Here is a 21558-nt window from a genome sequence, read left to right on the forward strand (position 1 = left end):
GCAGGTGGGACTCTTGAGTCCCTCGGTAATCTCAAAATGAATTACCAGCACAGCTCTATTCAAGTCTGGGTGCCCCTTTTCACACAGTGATTGAGTCAGGTTTACGGAATTGCTCCTATTTCTTTTGGGGCCCAGATTTAATTATTGATTGGCGTCATTCTGGTTTGAACTAGTGTAAAGCAAGTTTCGGTCATTATGTTGTTTACATGGTTTGTCTTGTAAAGGCTGATTATTATCTAACGATTGTGTGTGTTGGCGTTTACATTAACAATGTAATGTGCAACTGAGAGGCACTGACTAAGGACATTGAAACCCTTTACATTTCGTGGAAAATATGTTAAAAAATATATATTTTAAAAAAAATGTGAGGAACCCATTAACAATGCAATTGTTAAAATCATATGATTTCCTCAATCGTTAACACTTTACAGCTTTTACTGTGAAAACAGTTAGCATACGTATGAACATGTATGCACTCACTACTGTAAATCGCTCTGCGTAAAGAGCATCTGCTTAAATGTAATCGTGTCAATCCTCTTGCATCCCCTCCTCTCTACGCACACACGGTCTCTGTTTATTAATTACATCTTGCGGAAGACCTAACTAAAATGATTCCAAGCAGTCGAAATGATTACACATCTTAGTTTAAATTCGGATATTGATTGAATGAACAGAACCGTACACGGATCGTCTAGACACACACCTGTTTGCTAACTTTAGCCTTTAGCTCGATGCTTGGTGGCTTTTAATAGAAACTCCCTGTCTTGTCTGTCAATATATGTACCAGTGAATACTGTAATAGCGTGTCTTTTCTTATGACATTTTCCATGATGTTCCTATCCTTTCGTTTATAGACTGGCCAATAGCTTCTATCCCCAGACGGTTAGGCTGCTGAATAGCCACCCAATCAGCCACCTGCATATCATCTACCCCTCCTGTCGGAGCTCGGAGTTGAGGATTTTCACTGGACCCTGCATTTACATCTGCAACCATGTGCATGTGACTAATACACTCTAAATCTAAATCTACATGTTGCCTTCTTATGATTCCACTAGGTGGCATCACTTTACTTGTCAGCTATACGGTCTACTCGTCTGCTCTGCTGCTCCAGTTAATTTTCTTTGGTTTTGCAAATGATGTGCAGTCACCTCTTTCCACCCCAAACGTACCCAAATGTATTATGGCCTAGCTGCACAACTGATCCTGGACCAGTTGTTAAGTGTACAATGCCCAATATTAAAAATAAGTCAGTCAGCCTTGCAGGATGACATCATGCAAGCCAACGCGTACTGAGCGCGCTGTTATTATGCCTGATCACAATTAGCGTACACAACACTTTCAGGGTAAAATGTTGTTTTTCTTTGTCTTATTTTGCCCCCCTTTCATGATTACAGTAAATCATTGAGTAAATCATTATGATATATGATATAATCAGATGTAGTTTTTGGAAGGAGGCTACTGAGTTGTGTCGGTGTACTGGGTTTAGTATGCGCAAAATATTGTACACTAGCCCACTTCAGATATTTTGATTGTGCCACAGAAAAATAGTGAGGCATTGAGTATCATCACCATAAGTTATCATCAGCATTGACCCTCTGTCTGTATCTGATAGCAATATGTGGTAGGTATCATACGTCTGTCTCTATGTTGTTTAGCTATAGATTTTGAACCATCAATGATGAGCCGCATTCCGGGATTTGTTGCGGTGTAAATCGGGTGCACACAGTTTTAACAAGGTCCTAGGGCGCCCAAGTCGCGCCTCTCTCTTTGTGGCTGTAGAAAGAAGATGGCTCCCGTTCTGGAGAAGAAGTTCCTGGGCGCAGCCGGGGCAGGCGACACTATGGAAAATAGCAACGAAGACGAGGAAGGACAAAACCTCTGGCAAGTTCAAGTACTCGTGATTTACAATGTGCTATTTTCTGTAACGGAAAAGCTGTTTACTAACTTGTTTAATGTGCTTTGTCACTGCCGGGTGCTCTCATCAAAACGGTCCCGGATGCCTTCAAAACAGTTAACGTTATTGCTAACGCGTACTGTAGTTACGATAGCAAACGTTCGTTCAGCTACAACATTTTGCTTTAGTTAGTGTGGCTACATAACTAACCAGTTTCAATAACAAACGAACCAACCAACCTTATAGCTACCTAGGCAAGCTAACCAATATCCACTCCAAATCAATACTAATAACAGGCGCGTTAACTAGCTAACTAGCCAAGTTATTGTCGTCTGATTGTGCAGAACCAAATAATGTGACGTTAACTAGCTTGCTTTCCAGCTAGCCCCGTAGCCACAATCATTTTTGTTCCTTGATAGTTACAACTACATAACTAGCTATGCTATAATATTGCCAAGCCAGTCAAACGTATTTGATAAAATATTCAAAATTAAGAAACGATCTAGCTAGCTATGTATGATCAGTGACAGCTGACACTCAAAAGCTCATTCGACAAGGTAGACTAATTAGCGGAACAAGTGATGGCTAACGGTCTTGGTGGCAAGACAGTTATGCAGACAGACACCTACCAGTAGGCTATGTGTTAAGCCTAGGCTACTTAATTGTATAATGTGATAGCAAGCAAGCAAACTAAATGCATTGTTATTCTCTTCAGGACTTCAATTCTCAGTGAGGTTTCAACACGTTCAAGTTCTAAGTTGCCATCCGGGAAGAACATATTGGTGTTTGGTAAGTATAAATCCATAGCCTTCACTAACTTGTAATCACATCAAAAGGGAGAAGTAGCTTATTTTCAGGAGAGGTTGCATTTAACATACAGATAATACATTTTGTCTTCAGTCAAATAAACCAAATCATAACAATAACATGACAATAACCCGTTTGTGCGGAAATGTTTCAGGTGAGGATGGGTCAGGAAAGACAACGATTATGGCAAAACTCCAAGGAGCAGAGCACAATAAGAAAGGAAGAGGCCTGGAGTATCTGTATCTGAACGTCCACGATGAGGACATAGATGGTAAGTTCCCTGTTCCAGTGGCAAAAGAATACAACTGTACATGGGTTAGGCTACATGTTATTTTTTGCGTGACTATAAATCTCTGAATATTGGCAGACCTTACACGCTGTAACGTGTGGATCCTGGATGGGGACTTGTATCACAAAGGCCTGCTAAAGTTTGCAGTGACAGCAGAGTCGCTGAACGACAGCTTGGCAGTGTTTGTGGCAGACATGTCAAGACCCTGGACCATCATGGAGTCGCTCCAGAAGTGGGCCAGCGTGCTGCGTGATCATGTGGACAAGCTCAAGATCCCCCCGGAGGAGATGAGAGAGATGGAGCAGAGGAGTAAGTAGTGCTGAATCATCTACTTCACCTTGGCTGCTGCGACAGTGTCTGTGAGGACGATTGTCAAAGCGAAGGCCAGTCCCAACATTTAGCTGTGTTTGTTTGGCAATCACACAGTAGAGGTGGTGATAATTGCTTCCCTTTATGTTGCGAGATGCTTGTGGAGCTGGTATGGGTTTTGTTTGTCAAGTGTCTGCAGTATAGTGAACATCCCCAGACAGAGCCAATGAGATGTATGCTTACATAACACATTTAGGCTACAGTTTGGATGCTGGCTGGTTTTTCATTTAAACTAAAGGGAATGGCAGTAGAAAGCAGACACTGAAGTATAAAATTACTCATGGTCATGGTAGTTTGTAGGTCATCAGAAAGGCCCATGATTATCAGCTGTGTTCAGTCATGATGACCAAAAGCCTAGTCTGTTGATCACTGTGTCTTATGTACTGAATGCTCCCTCCTGATAATTTTAGAAATGATCATGAAGTGCTCTTTTGTGCTCTGAAGTTGCATGCTCTTACAAGAGCCGGGGGTTATCCGAGGTTCTCTTGAGCAGGCTGTCTGAAGGTTACTCTGCTTGGAGATGCTTTAGAGATTGGTTTGTTTTTTATAATAAAAATTAAACCAATGCCATGTTTTAATGTGCTCAAGTAATCCCAGTGGATAGGTTCACCTATTGTTTTTGCCATCCAACTGTAGGCCTATGACTACTCTGGGCTTAAGTGTCAGATTTATGATTGGAGAACCACTAGGCCTAACTGTTTATAAACTAAAATGTGTGAAAGGGGAAGTGGCAGAAGGATGATGTTTCTGTAGGCAAAAAAGCTTTGAGGTAACGTAGCACATTACTGCATTCTACACAAATATTGAATATTTTGCGTAATCTGAACGCTTCTACTGGACCAATAATCAGTGATTTACTGAATCTATACTGTAGGCTAAATTACATACTTTTGATAGATGAAGACATGGTTTGCATTTTCTTTCTAAATATAGGGAGGAAAGCCTTTGCATAGTTGTCAAGCCTTGTTTTTCATTGTGGATTCTGTTGTACTAGTAAATAAGTTTTACTTTGTTCAATAGTGGAGGCCTGATTTTGGCAAGTGGTGTTTGCTGATATCCAACACAGGTAGCCAGGCTGGCATATGCGCCCTGCTAAACTCTTTTGTTGAATACACTCCCACCCACAAACATTTACAGCTTTACAATCTAGCGGAGTAGCTTATCATCCAGACAGTGTTCACCTTTCAGGATGTCGGTAATGATGTCATCACTGCACATGTCAGACTAGTGTGACATATCTAAAAGGGAGGAGAGGTGTCCAGGCGCCCTTACAGCAGTGTTGCGTCATGGTTTCTTCTGACACCAGATTGAGTCTAAGCATGGAAGGGATATCGAGTGGGCAGGACGTTCTGGCTCAGTTGAAACTGGAGCAGCTTGGTGGTGCTCTGTAGCAGAACCATTCCTTGCTGTATCATGCACTGAAATAACACAGATCAACAGTTTTCTATTAACAACTGTCATTATCAGGATTCAGGAATATGTCTCTGCATTATAACGCTACAAAGCTGAAGGGTCCCGCAGGGGAAGAAAATGGAAATTACACTTCAAATTGGTCATTATCATATCTAGGCTAATACTTATAATGTAAAGCTATTTGGCCCCACCCATGTTTGTACTGGAATGGTTAAGTGGGCAAAGTCGAACGATTGACGATGTGGTGTCTGAATGATGGGAAATCTGGATTTATAACTGTACAGATGAAGGCTAGAAGTGTGACCACTGCACCTTTCTGACAGGCACTTTACTGTTATTACCTTACTAAAGATGTTTTGCTGCTCAGCCGGGTTATGTAAGAAATGTAGGCCTAAGCTATGTATGTCACTCCCACCAAGGCAGTCTACCAAAATATCCAAGGAGAAAAAACAAAGCTCAATGGCTGAGAAGTGCTTGCCTAATAATGTTTTCCTTGAAGAACACAATGTGAGCCAGGCATTTTTTTGTACACCCAGTTATTTGAGTTCTTTGGAGACAATTGTTTGTCCAAGAAAGTAAATGCCGTAGTGTTACACTAGGGCAATTGCACATTTGCATCTTTTGGTTTGTCTTTGTTAGATGAGACTGTTGCGTCTAGGCTCTGCTGGCCCCCTGTAGCTTTAGCTGTCACAGATCAGAGCCTGAACAGGGAGTCTGATCCCATCCCTGTTCCCAATCAGCTGGAGTTTACATCACAGGGCCCAAGGCCAGGCAGCCCAGCACCCTAAGGGTTGTTCTGTTCCTGGTGGGAGGGAAGTGCTGTAGCAACATTGGCTCTCTGGGTTAGCCGTAACCACATTCCTAAGGTTCCTGAGGAAGGGGAAGTGCCTTCCCAGACCACTGCTCACAGCTGCTGTTCTGGGATGCATACAGGGGACAGACTGCCAGCACAGATGCCTGCAGCAGTGCCCTATTGGGAGTTATGCTTCTCCTTTATACCGATATAGACCTAGCCTTTGTTTTATTTTGCTGTAGCAATATATGGATCCATCATGTTAGTTAAGCTCTTTGGAGTGTAAATATATTAGCAAGTCGTACTAAAAGCTTAGCGAGTCGTTCTGAAAGCTTTTGCGCTTGTTTACATATCTACCAACTACAGTCTCTAGGGTTGAGTCCTGTAGAAAGTCCAGGAGAAGCTAATTGTCATTGATATTCTGTTTAGTTGGAGTTAACAGCGCACAGTGGCATGAATAGCTAGATGACGGATGGGCTGTTGTCTGCTTGACTAAGGCAGACTGTTAGTTATGTGTGTAAAACACATTGGGAGTTATTCTCCAGTCTGGGTAGTGGAGCAGGCAGGAGAGGAGCGGCTGTCAGATCAGCTAATGTCTCTATAGACATGGTGCAGCGAGTTCTGGAGCTCAGTGAGAATGGCTGGGTCCGGGGGAACAGGGACTGCATTTACTCCATGTCAGGTCACTTGGTCTTTATAAACTCAGGTCCCCTCCCGTGTGGCGCAGTGGTTAAGGGTGCTGTACTGCAGCGCCAGCTGTGCCACCAGAGACCCTGGGTTTGCGCCCAGGCTCTGTCGCAACTGGCCGCGACCGGGAGGTCCTTGGGGCGACGCACAATTGGCCTAGCGTCGTCCGGGTTAGGGAGGGCTTGGCCGGTAGGGATATCTTGTCTCATCGCGCACCAGCGACTCCTGTGGTGGGTCGGGCTCAGTGTACGCTAACCAAGGTTGCCAGGTGCACAGTGTTTCCTCCGACACGTTGGTGTGGCTGGCTTCCGGGTTGGATGCACGCTGTGTTAAGAAGCAGTGCGGCTTGTTTATCGGAGGACGCATGACTTTCAACCTTCGTCTCTCCCGAGCCTGTACGGGAGTTGTAGCGATGAGACAAGATAGTAGCTACTAAAACAATTGGATACCACGAAATCGGGGAGAAAAAGGGATCAAATTTTTTTTAAATAAAAAAATAACTCAGGGCCCTAGTTATGGAGTACCCATTTGTGATGCTGTCCTGTATGCTTTATTTCAATCAGAATAAAATATATGCTCTCTATACTAGAAGTCGACCGATTCTTGTTTTTCAACGCCGATACCGATTATTGGAGGACCAAAAAAAGCCGATACCGATTAATCGGACGATTTTTAAATATATTTATTTATTTGTAATAATGACTATTACAACAATACTGAGAACACTTATTTTAACTTAATATAATAAAATCAATTTAGCCTCAAATAAATAATGAAACATGTTTAAATAATGCAAAAACAAAGTGTTGGAGAAGAAAATAAAAGTGCAATATGTGCCATGTAAAAAAGCTAACGTTTAAGTTCCTTGCTCAGAACATGAGAACATATGAAAGCTGGTGGTTCCTTTTAACATGAGTCTTCAATACTCCCAGGTAAGACATTTTAGGTTGTAGTTATTATAGGAATTGTAGGACTATTTCTCTCTATACCATTTGTATTTCATATACCTTTGACTATTGGATGTTCTTATAGGCACTTTACTATTGCCAGTGTAACAGTATAGCTTCCGTCCCTCTCCTCGCTCCTACCTGAGCTCGAACCAGGAACACATCAACAACAGCCACTCTCGAAGCAGCGTTACCCTTGCAGATCAAGGGGAACAACTACTTCAAGTCTCGGAGCAAGTGATGTTTGAAACGCTATTAGCGCTCACCCTGCGAACTTGCGAGCCATTTCACATCGGTTACACCAGCCTAATCTCGGGAGTTGATAGGCTTGAAGCATTGTGAAGAGCTGCTGGCAAAACGCACGAAAATGCTGTTTGAATGAATGCTTACGAGCCTGCTGGTGCCAACCATCGCTCAGTCAGACTGCTCTATCAAATCATAGGCTTAATTGTAACATAATAACACACAGAAATACGAGCCCTAGGTCATTAATATGGTCAAATCCGGAAACTACCATCTCGAAAACAAGACGTTTATTCTTTCAGTGAAATACGGAAAACTGTTGCATATACCCTGACTCTGCGTGCAATGAACGCAAGCGAAGTGACACAATTTCACCTGGTTAATATTACCTGCTAACCTGGATTTCTTTTAGCTAAATATGCAGGTTTAAAAATATATACTTCTGTGTATTGATTTTAAGAAAGGCATTGATGTTTATGGTTAGGTACACATTGGAGCAAGGACAGTCCTTTTTCGCAAATACGCACCGCATCGATTATATGCAACGCAGGACACGCTAGATAAACTAGTAATATCATCAACCATGTGTAGTTATAACTAGTGATTATGATTGATTGTTTTTTACAAGTTAAGTTCAATGCTAGCTAGCAACTTACCTTGGCTTACTGCATACGCGTAACAGGCAGGCAGTTAACCCACCGTTCCTAGGCCGTCATTGAAAATAAGAATGTGTTCTTAACTGACTTGCCTAGTTAAATAAAGGTGTTAAAAAAAGAGACCAAAATCGGTGTCCAAAAATACAGATTTCCGATTGTTATATGAACTTGAAATCGGCCATTCCAATTAATCGGTCGACCTCTACTTTATACAACCTGTGTTAATAAATCTTGTAAAGATTATTGATCCTCCAAATGAAAAAGGTGCATTGCGACTGGCCTAACCAATGCGGCCGTCCCCTGTTTGCCCCACAGTGGTGAAGGCTTTCCAGGAGTACACAGAGCCAGAGGGAGCCGATCCAGCCTCTCCCCAGAGACGGGCTCCCCCAGCAGGGGGGGATGACGAGGGCGTGGTGCTACCGCTCGGGGAAAACGTACTCACACACAACCTGGGCATTCCAGTGCTAATAGTTTGCACAAAGGTAAGTTGAGGCTGTCTGGTTGAAATATACAGTACCAGTTAAAAGTTTGGACACACCTACGCATTCAAGGGTTTTTACATTGTAGAATAATAGTGAAGACATCAATAGTGGAATCCATGTAGTAACCAAAAAAGTGTTTAACAAATCTAATTATATTTGAGATTCTTCAAATAGCTACCATTTGCTTTGATGACAGCTTTGGTATTCTCTCAACCAGCTTCATGAGGTAGTCACCTGGAATGCATTTCAATTAACAGGTGTGCCTTGTTATAATTTAATCTGTGAAATTTCTTCCCTTAATGCAGTTGAACCAATCAGTTGTGTTGTGACAAGGTAGGGGTGGTATAGAGAAGATAGCCCTGTTTGGTAAAAGACCAAGTGTAATATTATGGCAAGAACAGCTCAAATAATCAAAGAGAAATGACAGTCCATTACTTTAAACTTCTTGATACTACCCATCCGGGAGCGTAATCATCGCCTCAAACTAATTAGCATAACGCAGCAGAAATAAATATCCCTAGAAAATCACAAATTAAATATATTGAGACACAGCTTAGCCTTTTGTTAATCACACTGTCATCTTTACAGCCAACGCTAGACAAGCATTTCTGTAAGTTTATCATAGCCTAGCATAGCATTAAAAGCAATCAAATTAAATCATTTACCTTTGAAGAACTTCGGATGTTTTCACTCATGCGACTCCCAGTTAGATAGCAAATGTTCCTTTTTTCCAAAAATATTATTTTTGTACGCGAAATAGCTCCGTTTGTTCTTCACGTTTGGCTGAGAAATCGACCGGAAAATGCGGTCACTACAACGCCAAACTTTTTTCCAAATTAGCTCCATAATATGGTTCGCTATCACATCTGGTTTGCGCTTAGTGGGACTGTCATTTGTTTTTCAACAGGACAATAACCCAAAACGCATCTCCAGGCTGTGTAAGGGCTATTTGACCAAGGAGGAGAGTGATGGGGTGCTGCTTTAGATGACCTGGGCTCCGCAATCCACCTGATCTCAACCCTATTGAGATGGTTTGGGATAAGTTGGATCACAGAGGTGAAGGAAAAGCAGCCAAGTGCTCAGCATATGTGGGAACACCTTCAACACTGTTGGAATAGCATTCCAGGTGAAGCTGGTTGAGAGAATGCCTGTGCAACATTGTCAAGGCAAAGGGTGGCTACTTTGAACAATCTCAATTATATTTTGATTTGTTTAACACTTCTTTTTGGTTACTACATGATTCCATATGTGTTATTTAATAGTTAATAGTAGATGTATTCACAATTATTTTACAATGTAGACAATAGTAAAAATAAAAACCCTTGAGTAAGTTTGTGCCCAAAGTTTTGACTGGTACTGTAGTTACCTGAAAGAAGTAGCCTGCCATTTTTAGGCACCAGTTTTTAAATTAATAGACAGTTTTTGTACTGAAAGATTGAAATAACACTGATCCTCAGATTCTTCATGGGCCCACAACTAACTAGTACACCATTGACGCTCCACTCTGGCAGTCCATTTCATGGTTGGTGCCTGATCATCACCTGTCTTGAGTTGCTGGTTTTTAGTGTTGCCCGTGAGGCAGCATCTTCAGCCCATGAAAGCACCACATTGTTCCATGTCCATGAGCTTCTGGCAAATGGCTGCTTTAAAAGAACACAATGTTGTCAGTCATCAGTACTTCACATGCTAGTCATGACGAGGACGAGTGAATGTATTCTTTTCACTGCTCACTGTTTTTCTATTTATTTTCTGCCTTTAGGGAGGAAAGGCTTATTTCACTCCCGGGGAATTCATATGGGTCTTTAGTGCAGTTTGTTGAATATACTCTCAGAGCATTAGTGAAGTGTCCTTTCTTCAGGCACGATACATATGGATTTTGTGGATTTGAAGTGTGGTATGTCTTAGTCTGCTGTCATTACGTGTATCCATATTTTCAGACTATTTGCTGTATTTTCTTTCTTTTTCTTTCATTTGTTTTGTTTTTGCAATTTTACCCCGTTTTCTCCCCAATTTCGTGATATTACTGTTTTGGCTCCGCTGCAACTCCCCAACATGCTTGGGAGAGGTGAAGGTCGAGTCATGCGTCCTCCGAAACATGACCCGCAAAACCGCCCTTAACATCCGCTTGCTTAACCCAAAAGCCAGCCGCACCAATGTGTTGGAGGAAACACCGTTCAACTGTCGACCGAGGTCAGCCTGCAGTTGCCCGGCCCGCCAAAAGAGTCGCTAGAGCGTGGTGAGCCAAGTGAAGCCCTTCTGGCCAAACCCTCTCCTAACCCGGATGACGCTGGGCCAATTGTGCGCCACCCTATGGGATTCCCGTTCACGGCAGGTTGTGACACAGCCGGTCGAACCCCAGGTTGTAGTGACACCACAACACTGCGATGCAGTGCCTTAGACCGCTGCGCCACTCGGGTGGCCATTTGCTGTATTTTCTAAATTCATTATGTCATTGAGTTTGATAATTGAGTGAGAACCACATTGCTGCCATTTACAGAGCTATAAGGAATATGGATGCCAGTTTACTCGCTGACACAGGTTAAATGATTAAGCATGCTAGCATATACCATATACTTCCAGTCATTGTGCTAATGCTAGTTAGCATTGGCTCTCAAAACTACCTCTAACTTCCTTCATACTGGACACAGAGACATAGACAAATGGTATCAACAAGTTCATCTGACTCTGGGGAAGTAGATGAAGAACCTCTGCTCAAATGGCAAAATATCCCTTTAAGTCCCACTGAGTGTGGCACTTGGGTATATATATTTAATGAAGGGCTCCTGCATACTTAACCAGGCCTGCTGTCTTTGCTACTGCCATTTTTTTTATTTCAGGAAGTAGCTAGCCTGGCATTCCCTGAGTCATGCTCAGCCAGTCAGCCTTGTTGTTGTCAAGGTTACCATCTTGTGGTCACTGTGGGGAAGTGTATATGTGTGTGTGTGAGAGACTGGGTGGGGCCTGCCTGCAGGGTCTTACTGCTCCTTCCCGGAGGGAGTGAGGAGGGGAAATTGCAAGCGAGGGGAGGGGAGGAGAGCGGAAGTGAGGGAGGGTCTGAGACTGAAAGGGAAGCATGGCGAAGTGAGCTAAGCTTGAGCTAAGGCGAGTCATTTTTATGTCCCTCAGGAAGGAATGGTTTACTTGCTCCAGTTGTAGCCTAATTGCCGTCTACTTTGCTCTTTTCCTCGCTCTTTCTCTGTCAGTTAAATTCAAAGGGCTTTATAGGCATGGGAAACAAAGCAAGTGAAATAAACAAATCTAAAATGAACAGTAAAGGTTACACTCACAAGTTTAAAAGGAATAGAGACACTTCAAATGTCATTATGGCTATGTACAGTGTTACAATGATGTCTCTCTCCACAGTGTGATGCAGTCAGTGTTTTAGAGAAGGAGCACGACTTCCGAGAGGAGCACTTCGACTTCATTCAGTCCCACATCCGACGATTCTGCTTACAGTGTATCCTTTCCACTCAAACACAACTCCCCCTTCTTAGAATGACAGGCCCCACCATAGATGCAAAATTATACAGTTGAAGTCGGAAATGGACATACACCTTAGCGAAATGCATGTAAACTCAGTTTTTTACCATTCCTGACATTTAATCCGAGTAAACATTCCCTGTCTTAGGTCAGTTAGGATCACCACTTTATTTTAAGAATGTGAAATGTCAGAATAATTGAGTTATTTATTTCCGCTTTTATTTCTTTCATCACATTCCCAGTGGGTCAGAAGTTTACATACACTCGATTAGTATTTGGTAGCATTGCCTTTAAATTGTTTAACTTGTGTCATGTTTCGGGGAGCCTTCTACAAGCTTCCCACAATAAGTTGGGTGAATTTTGGCCCATTCCTCCTGACAGATCTGGTGTAACTGAGTCAGCTTTGTAGGCCTCCTTGCTCGCACACGCTTTTTCAAATTTTCTATAGGATTGAGGTCAGGGCTTTGTGACGGCCACTCCAATAACTTGACTTTGTTGTCCTTAAGCCATTTTGCCACAACTTTGGAAGTATGCTTGGGGTCATTGTCCAATTGGAAGAACCATTTGCGACCAAGCTTTAACTTCCTGATGTCTGATGTCTTGAGATGTTGCTTCAATATATCCACATAATCTTCCTTCCTCGTGATGCCATCTATTTTGTGAAGTGCACCATTCCCTCCTGCAGCAAAGCACCCCCACAACATGATGCTGCCACCCCGTGCTTCACGGTTGGGATGGTGTTCTTCAGATTGCAAGCCTGCCCCTTTTTCTTCCAAACATAACGATGGTCATTATGGCCAAACAGTTCCTGTTTTGTTTCATCAGACCAGAGGACATTTCTCCAAAAAGTACGGTCTTTATCCCCATGTGCAGTTGCAAACCGTAGTCTGGCTGTTTTATGGCGGTTTTGGAGCAGTGGCTCCTTCCTTGCTGAGCGGCCTTTCAGGATATGTGGATATAGGACTCGTTTTACTGTGGATATAGATACTTTTGTACCTGTTTCCTCCAGCATCTTCACAAGGTCTTTTGCTGTTCTGGGATTGATTTGCATATTTCGCACCAAAGTATGTTCATCTCTAGGAGGCAGAACGCGCCTCCTTCCTGAGCGGTATGACGGCTGTGTGGTCCCACGGTGTTTATACTTGCATACTATTGTTTGTACAGATGAATGTGGTGTCTTCAGGCATTTGGAAATTGCTCCCTTGGATGAACCAGACTTGTGTAGGTCTGCATTTTTATTTTCTGAGGTCTTGGCTGATTTATTTAGATTTTCCCATGATGTCAAGCAAAGAGGCACTGAGTTTGAAGGTAGGCCTTGAAATACATCCACAGGTACACCTCCACGACTCAAATGATGTCAATTAGCCTATCAGAAGCTTTTAAAGCCATGACATCATTTTCTGGAATTTTCCAAGCTGTTTAAAGGCACAGTCAACTTAGTGTATGTGAACTTCTGACCCACTGGAATTGTGATACAGTGAATGATAAGTGAAATAATCTGTCTAGACTTTTTTTGGAAAAATGACTTGTCATGCACAAAGTAGATGTCCTAACCGACTTGCCAAAACTATAGTTTGTTAACAAGAAATTTGTGGAGTGGTTGAAACACTTGGTTGGAGTCATGAAAAACAAGTTTATGTAAACTTCTTACTTCAACTGTAAGTGTTTTTATTTAATTGTGTGCCCTATCATGTCTGCATGTTCCTTAAACCCACCTGACAGATGGAGCTGCATTGATTTACACCTCTGTCAAAGAGGAGAAGAACATGGACCTCCTATATAAATACATAGTGCACAAAATATATGACTTCCAGTTCACCACGCCTGCCTTAGTGGTGGAGAAGGATGCTATTTTGATGTAAGTGAATGCTCAGTTATGCTCTGTTAGGTGCCCACGTATTGAGGTAATTATTTTCCATCTTGTGATTTGGCCTTTTGGTTGTCTCAAACAAAAAAGACGGAACAGTTCAATGTACAAAGTGGCAACACAATGCCAGAGAATGCAAGAATCCATTCAAATATAATGTACTAACACGCCCCCTTCCTGCATTGGGGAACATCCCATGCTCTCCCTGCACGCACCCCACGTCTATTTCTATGGGCACAATTACTGTTCATGACACAAACGTTTCAACAGTTCTGCACATTTTATGTGGTGCAAAGAACATTTTGGTGTTTTAATTTTTTTAAATGCAATTCTATACGTTTTGCCATGTCTGTGTTTTTGTGGGTTTTTGAGGGACAAAAAAAAATGCAATATCTATGGGCTAAAAGAAACTAAATTTAAAGAATGTTAGCTGGCATGGGCTAGTTGAACTGGACATTTCTGACAAGTTATAAATGGCTCTCTAAGGTATGCAATGACTAACATGACAAGAGGAACTGATGATGCACTACCCAATTGTGAAATTTCACCTTGTGCATTCTACTATTACAACTTTAAAAATTAAGCTTAGAGCTGGACTGGGTTTAAATTTTTTGAACATTTATAAATATTAACATTTTGGGGGGGAACCCGTGTGTGTGTGCCCGTGCCCCGCAGACCCCTCGCACAACCCCACAGTTTCGGATCCACTGATTTAGCACACATCCTTATCCAGAGCGACTAACAGGGGTTAAGTGCCTTGCTCAAAGGCGCATCGATTTTTCACCTAGTTGGCTCTAGGATTAAAACCAGCTAACTTTTGGTTACTGGCCCAACGCTCTTAAACAATAGGATACCTGCCCCCCCCCCCCCCACCACCCCCCAGATATGACTGGTGGAGAGTTCTGAAGTTATATGAACGTGTACTGTATTGTCATTGATGGTTATTGTAACAAACTATTGGTCAGTGCTCGAGTACCAAACAAAACTGTTTTCCTTTTCCTAGTCCATCTGGATGGGACAATGAGAAGAAGATTGCAATTCTGCATGAAAATTTCACAACGGTGAGACCTGAAGACCCCTTTGAAGACTTCATCATGAAGCCTCCAGTACGAAAGGTAGGATCATGAGACTTCTACGGATAAGAGACATGACTAGGACATTTGGCATTTGACAAATGTCCCTTATGCATCTCCCTTGGTTGGACATTCATGCCTTCTCTCTCCAGCTGGTTCATGATAAGGAGGTCAACGCGGAGGACGAGCAGGTGTTCCTTATGAAGCAACAGGTATGTTTGTTTACATTCTAGATCGCACAGTTCTGGGTTGCCTTTCATGGTTGCAATTCCATGTTCTCTCCTCTTGTAAAGATGCACACTAGATGGTGGTGAGCTGAGAATAAAATGATTGGTTTTTGTTCAAAGCTATGATTGTGGATAGTGGAGCCAGTTTAATTGTATTAGCATTTCCCAGGCTTCAAAGCCTGAGGTTCCTATTCTGTATTTCCTCCCGGGCCAATCAGGAGTCTGAGAACATCAAGGGCTTTAGCCTAATTGGTTGAAAGGGTGTTGTTCCTGAGAGATCACGTGGTTGCCTTAGGGCGAAGAGCGCTTCCTTTTTGTACTGGGCTTCAGTCAGTCCCTGTTAGATCAAGCTACCAGTATCCAACCATGCAATGTTTTTCTACTATGCCCATAATCTGTGATGGAAGAAAGTGTTTCTGAGAATGTTATGAGGGTTGTAAAATATAAGATAAAAATGCTGAATTTTATGGGGCCCAATTATTTCAGTGAAAATAGAATTCACACCATTTTTCTTTTTGTCTGTTCTGAAGTCTTTGCTGGCCAAGCAGCCGGCCACACCAACAAGAGGATCAACAGTAAGTGTGATAACATCAACCACACTTTCTACTTTTTTTCATGGCCACTTTTTCTTGACAAATAAGTGTTGGATGACAATCATTTCATCAATAGGAGCCATGATTAATTTGAATTGCCTCAACTGTACTCTGCTCTCTGTCTTCTGTCTGTGTTTCAGGAATCTCCTGGACGGACCGCTTCTGGCTCGCCTCGACCCACTGGCCGTACAGGCCCTACCAACGTGGCCAGCGTCTCGCCAATGACCGCGGTCAAGAAACCTGACCCCAACATGAAGGGTAAGTTGGACCACTGGAACTTACTGCCCACCCTTTCTTTTGTATTTTTACAGAGCATCATGGAAACTGTTGTATGAGAACTTGCAGTCATTTGGGCAACACTTCATTTGGGTGTTGGAAGTGTGTGACTGCTGTGTAACCACTGCCCCCCTGAGGTAGCTATTGAAATAATTCCATAAACAATGGATTCCTGCAGTCCTCCCTCCGCTGGCCTTGCTTGGGGAGAATTATTGACATTTTCTCCATTAAGCTCAGTGGTGGAGCTGTGCATACCGGTGTGAATAGATCCGCTTAAATTAAGCCAAATTTAATTGAGACCTGTAACACCTACCCTGTAGTTGGTTGGTGTTGGCAAGGACATGTGGGGAGGAAAGGAATTGGATACGCTATATGAAAACGGACAGTTAATCCTCTAGGAATGCATCTGCATCGAATTGAATTATGTAAATCGTGTTCCAGTTAAAGTATGATCCTGTGTGCGCTCATGTTTGAAAAAAAAATTTATGATGAAATTATGAATACCGTGATCATACAGGGGTAACTGTTGCGTGCCTGAATTGTATGGAAGAAATGGATCTCTCCTTTTAAATCTCATGGTTGTGATCCTAAGGGATGCTCGTTTCATGTGTTTGTGTCTAAGGAGCAGCAGCAAACGAGGGAGTGCTGGCCAATTTCTTTAACAGCCTTTTGAGTAAAAAGACTGGGTCCCCTGGGAGTCCAGGCACCGGAGCTGCAGGAGCAGGATCTCCAGGATCAGTCAAGAAAACAGGTAAGGTCTCCTCTGGCCTGGCCCTCCAGGGCATCACTGGCTTCTCTCTGGTTTAACAGCCTCGTGTTGTTGCCTTTGGACCATGCTGTTGTCTTGAAGTTTACCCCTAGAACCTGAGAGAAAGAGAGGGTGAAAAGGGAGTTCTTGGCAGGTCCTAGAGGAGGGGAAGTGTTCCACTCGACTCCTCTGCCACTGGAGGAACTGGTGAAAGGCCTGTATGCATGGGACAACAGTTGTTAACAATGTATCATTGTCTGGCTGCAAAATGTCACAAAACCACCCTAAATGACACCAAGCACATACCAACGCTCACTGCTCATCTCTCGTTTTTGTTTGTCCATTCAGTATGAAGTTGTAATTAACCCATTGTCCCAGCATACTTGCGTGGCCTTGTGTCCTACTGGCCTCGTTCAGTTAATGACATAAAACTGAAAGAATATGCATGGAATGTTTTTTTTTTGTGTCTTATGATTGGTTTTGCATGTGTGCACCTGTCACGTGATGCAACTGAAGTAATTTAGCATGGGGCCACATCTCATCAGTTTCCTTCTGCTTGCTGGCCTGGCCATAACAGTCAATGTCGTATTTCTAGTACAGGCACAGAAGCTACAGGATATTACTTTCTCTTTTCTCTTTTATTTTCCAAGGGCAGAAGCCGGTTTTGACTGACGTCCAGGCAGAGTTGGATAGAATGACTCGCAAACCGGACTCCATGGTTACAGCTAACAACACACCGACAGAGAACGAAGCGTGAACGCAACAACAGCATTGTCCACTGCAAATACTCTGGAAAACAAACACACACAATCATAAAAAAAAACGAAATATGACCAAATTCCCAATGTGTATATCAGTCAGCAGACAGTAGTTTTGCCAAATGAATTTGAGATGCGATCAGATATTTTTGGTTATTTTGGTAAGATGGGGAAAGAACAAAAGGTGGAGGTTTGGAGGAGGAGAAAGTTGAGGACTTGGCTGTATCTATCCTTATTACTTCAATTGTAATTGTTTTTTTAAAGTTTTTTTTGCAAGGGATGTCCGGTTCAGTAATGCGTGCACACTCCTTGGGGGGCAGCCAAATCCCCTGGTCAGCGAGCCCTCCGTTAGCTAGGGGATACACCCTCCCTCACAAGCTTAAAGAGTGGAAAAGTGCTGCGGCCTCATGTTCAGCTAATCTTATGGAAGGAAAGCGGTTGTGATAAGAACAATTAAACCCTAAATATATTCATTTAAAAAAAATGAAATACTTGCAAGCGTATGTAGTATGTACAAAAAAAAAGAAAAGGTTAGAGATATGATACTGGTGTATTTATATATAAAAAATCTTTATTTTCTATTTTTTTCTGCACTGTTTGCGATTTAGTAAAGGGTTTAGATAGCTATATCTCATAACATGTTAAACTCCACTGATGTCATGACACTAATGTGACAAATACAGATAGCTGATAGCAAACAGTGGCCTGCCCTCAAAATGGCAGGTCCAACTAGTCATCTAAGGATTCTGTAAATATCAATGAAATTGCAATTCAAGCTTTTGGTCTTATTTTGTACAAAAATGCAATTCTTTCACAAGATTGTGAAGAAATGTCTGGGATAAAATGAGCATGGTTGGGATTGGCAAGTGTAGAGTTAGCAAGGAACACTCTTTTGGCTAGAGGTGTTTTGGGGGCAGCATCTTTCCTACTATAACTCCCAAGTGCCTGGCACAGTAACTGTTTGTGTCATAGTGGAGCTGCTTGTCTACTTAAAGAGGAAATGCACTGTATCACCAACGGCAAAAAGTTGTCCATTTGGTCATTTCAAGTAATTTATTTTGTTAATTTTTTTTGTATAACAAGTCTGTGGTCTTTGCATAAGGTTTCAAAAGAAATGTAGCTGACATTGTTCACTTGAGTAATATTGAGATTGCCTTTCATTTTATAAGCTGTAAAGGTATCTAGATGCAGATTTTTAGAAGCAACCACAAGTTTAGAGTATTTGTTTCCCCCAGATGAACACTTGCATCGTTTAAACCACTCACTTGCGTGGCCAAATCAAAAGGAAATCAAATACTACGGTTTTAATGAAATGGGTTATCCTTAAAAAGGAAATTTAGCTTTGTTCTTTTTCAGTTTAAAATGTTTTTATACAAGCTGTATGGCAGGTAGGTCAGGTTAAACATTCCCGATTTCTACATGATGTCGGTGTAAAAATCGTGGCCCAGTAGGAAATTGCAATGTCCACAGATCTTTTGTGTAATCTTCAGTGCCCATTTGCAATGTTGACTTTTTGCCTTCAGTGTACATACAGTTCACAATTTGTCCATCTGTGCACCCTGCCTTCACTCAGGGTAGATCTTAGTCAATATTATCAGCCTTTGCTTGTGTCCTTAGTAGTTTAAAAAAATTGTCCTAGTTCTGCCAATGTTTTTGTTAGTTACATCCACTCTACTGTACCATATCAAATCATTTGTAAAAAATCGTAAGATTATTTGATTAATCACAAATAACTAGATGATCACCCTCAAATCTACCTACAGTCTTAGCTATGGTTAATTTGCAGATCAGCAATTGTAACATCGGTTTAATAAACTGTAAGAGCAGCTACTTGGCTTTTAAAACCACCTATAACAACAACGGAACTACATAGAATTGGAACCTGGAACCAAAGATGCAGCAATCCGTGTGTTCTGTTTGTGTAGAATAGTCTGGTTTGATTCCCAGGTGACCATCTCCCCTGGCCCTGCGTGGAACACCTGTCATTCCAAAGTACATTCTAAGGTGGTCCATATACTTGAGTTGCCAGGCTAACTTTTTTTTGCTCTGTAAGGGGGAAAAAAACACAAGACCTGGAGGTGTGTAGTCTACTTTATTTTGTGTTAACTAATCTGTTGTAAGAATAAGAACTGGCTGGATTTTGATTCCATTTTTCTTTTCTTTTTATCTTCATTGGGCAGAAATTTGCATCTAAGATCTGTTGCTGAAATACAAGCACAATATTGTGACAGTCAGGAAGGAGTATTAATCTTATGTTGAAATAATCACTTTCATTGGGAGAGTTGTAGTGAACCCCCAGATGTTATTGTTTAAACTAGAGAATGCATACTCTTCTACCTGCCTGCGTAGAACGTGTATTGATGAATTACAAGTATGATGTACTTAATATTGCGTTCATATTTTTGGGATTAGCAGTATAACGAACATGTCCCTGGCAGTCAAATCTGCTCCAGACTTTTAAAGCTAGACATTTTTGGAGATTTTAAGAAAATATCCAAATAAACTAAAATGCATGTCAATGCTCCTTAGTTTTTTCATGTGCATTTCTGGTACACCTGTCCATTGCAGCGCATCTCCTTTGGTATTTTTCTGTTAGATTTTTCTGCACAACAATGGTTGCTTTTTGCAAGCATTACTTTGCGTAAATGATATAGGACAGATATCTTTAGGGTGGTAACAGCCTAGAAATTCATGAACTAGTTCACTCCTCTGATGTTTGTCTCCACATAGTTACTATACATCTGCATTAGCCAAACAGACATTTGTATGTTTGGCTAGTACATCACGCTGCTTGATTTCCAAATTGCACGTTTTTGATGATTGGATATCATTTTTTTTTTCAAGGTTAAGTTAAAAGCGACTGCTCTATACATCATCTTAGTGCTATGCCTTCAGCCCTTGAAAATATACACATATAGGGGATTTAAAAGCTTTTGCTTCCAGTCCTTTTTATTCAGGATATAAAAACCTTTTAACCACATGGAGTACTGTGTTTGTGCCCTGGACATATTCCGTGTGATTGTATGGCTTTAACGTGATGCAGCCATGTGGTATCTCGCTTTTTGTGCCGACAAAGATAAGGAAAAGTGTCTGTCAGCCCTGGCTTCAATAAAACAAAGAATCCAGACTTTTGTTACCTTTTTGTATCCCTTTGTCTCAAATCATGATAATGTGTGTCTAGAAGGCAAGTAAAATCCATGGTGAATATTGCTCTGTTTCACGGTTTTAATTTACTGGTATTCAGTGTGAATTCTAGAAGTGACACCAATGGGTACATATTGGTTAGTCATTTTATCGAACCCCTCAACCTACTGGTTGTGACTGAGTAGCAAGTGAATGGACTGTAAGTGGAAGTACAATAAAAGTATCACCCTGCTAACTTGTCCCATGTTAACAAGTGATTTTCAGGGTCTGTACTCTGTAGTACTTAGGTTCTGGATAAGAGCGTCTGCTAAATGACTTAAATGTAATGTAAATGTAAATGTTTTCAAATTGACCTTGACCATGAGATGGCAGTGCAGTGTATTTTCATACAGTAGGACACTTAAGTGCAATTCTTTTGTTCTTGCCCTACATCCAAACCCACCCAAAGTAAACGTTGGCGCTGAACAGATGATAGTGATCAGTCTTTATTTGTTTTATTTTTAAATGTCTGTCATCACTTTTAGTAGACATGACTTACTTTGATGTTCAGAGTAAGTAATGTAGCCAATGGTTATTTTATGACTACCGGTACTCCTTTTTAAGTCGGAGCATATTTGTTTTGCCTGTTCTGTATCATGTATGTTGATTGGCCTGTTTTGGAGATTTGTAGCCTAGTGGTATCTATTGTCCACTCCAAACGACCACTGCATAGTGGATGAACAGAATACTGTAATATGTTACAGTAATCGGGCTACTATTGCAAACACTATACAGTAGGTCTAGCCATAGAGATGATGGGGCCTACCTGCCAA

The 21558-nt window shown here is 41.7% G+C and overlaps 1 protein-coding gene across 3 annotated transcripts; it reads left to right on the forward strand.

Moving 5' to 3' along the window:
- The first annotated feature begins 1752 nt into the window (after positions 1–1752).
- Positions 1753–20729, forward strand: LOC115113514 (cytoplasmic dynein 1 light intermediate chain 2-like). 3 transcript variants are annotated; one of them, XM_029641271.2, is made up of 13 exons: positions 1753–1881; positions 2610–2683; positions 2856–2972; positions 3069–3299; positions 8414–8580; positions 11944–12037; positions 13783–13918; positions 14931–15042; positions 15153–15212; positions 15758–15802; positions 15961–16078; positions 16725–16847; positions 17495–20729. In XM_029641271.2, exons 1-13 carry the CDS (start codon positions 1787–1789, stop codon positions 17599–17601), a joined length of 1479 nt encoding a protein of 492 aa, XP_029497131.1. In that variant the 5' UTR covers positions 1753–1786; the 3' UTR covers positions 17602–20729. The 3 variants fall into 3 exon arrangements, with proteins under 3 accessions (XP_029497131.1, XP_029497132.1, XP_029497130.1); XM_029641272.2 differs by having other exon boundaries at positions 16719–16847; positions 17500–17609; XM_029641270.2 differs by having other exon boundaries at positions 1754–1881; positions 16719–16847.
- The last annotated feature ends 829 nt before the right edge of the window (positions 20730–21558 follow it).

The sequence above is a fragment of the Oncorhynchus nerka genome, linkage group LG28 (genome assembly GCF_034236695.1).
Source record: "Oncorhynchus nerka isolate Pitt River linkage group LG28, Oner_Uvic_2.0, whole genome shotgun sequence".
Classification (NCBI taxonomy): Eukaryota; Metazoa; Chordata; class Actinopteri; order Salmoniformes; family Salmonidae; genus Oncorhynchus; species Oncorhynchus nerka.

Bases quoted from the DNA above. Each gene is read 5' to 3' on its own strand.
- LOC115113514 (XM_029641270.2), top strand. From the start codon at position 1,787: ATGGCTCCCGTTCTGGAGAAGAAGTTCCTGGGCGCAGCCGGGGCAGGC. The intron at 2,973-3,068 runs GTAAGTTCCCTG...GAATATTGGCAG, and splicing joins CCACGATGAGGACATAGATG to ACCTTACACGCTGTAACGTG. The intron at 3,300-8,413 runs GTAAGTAGTGCT...TTTGCCCCACAG, and splicing joins GAGAGAGATGGAGCAGAGGA to TGGTGAAGGCTTTCCAGGAG.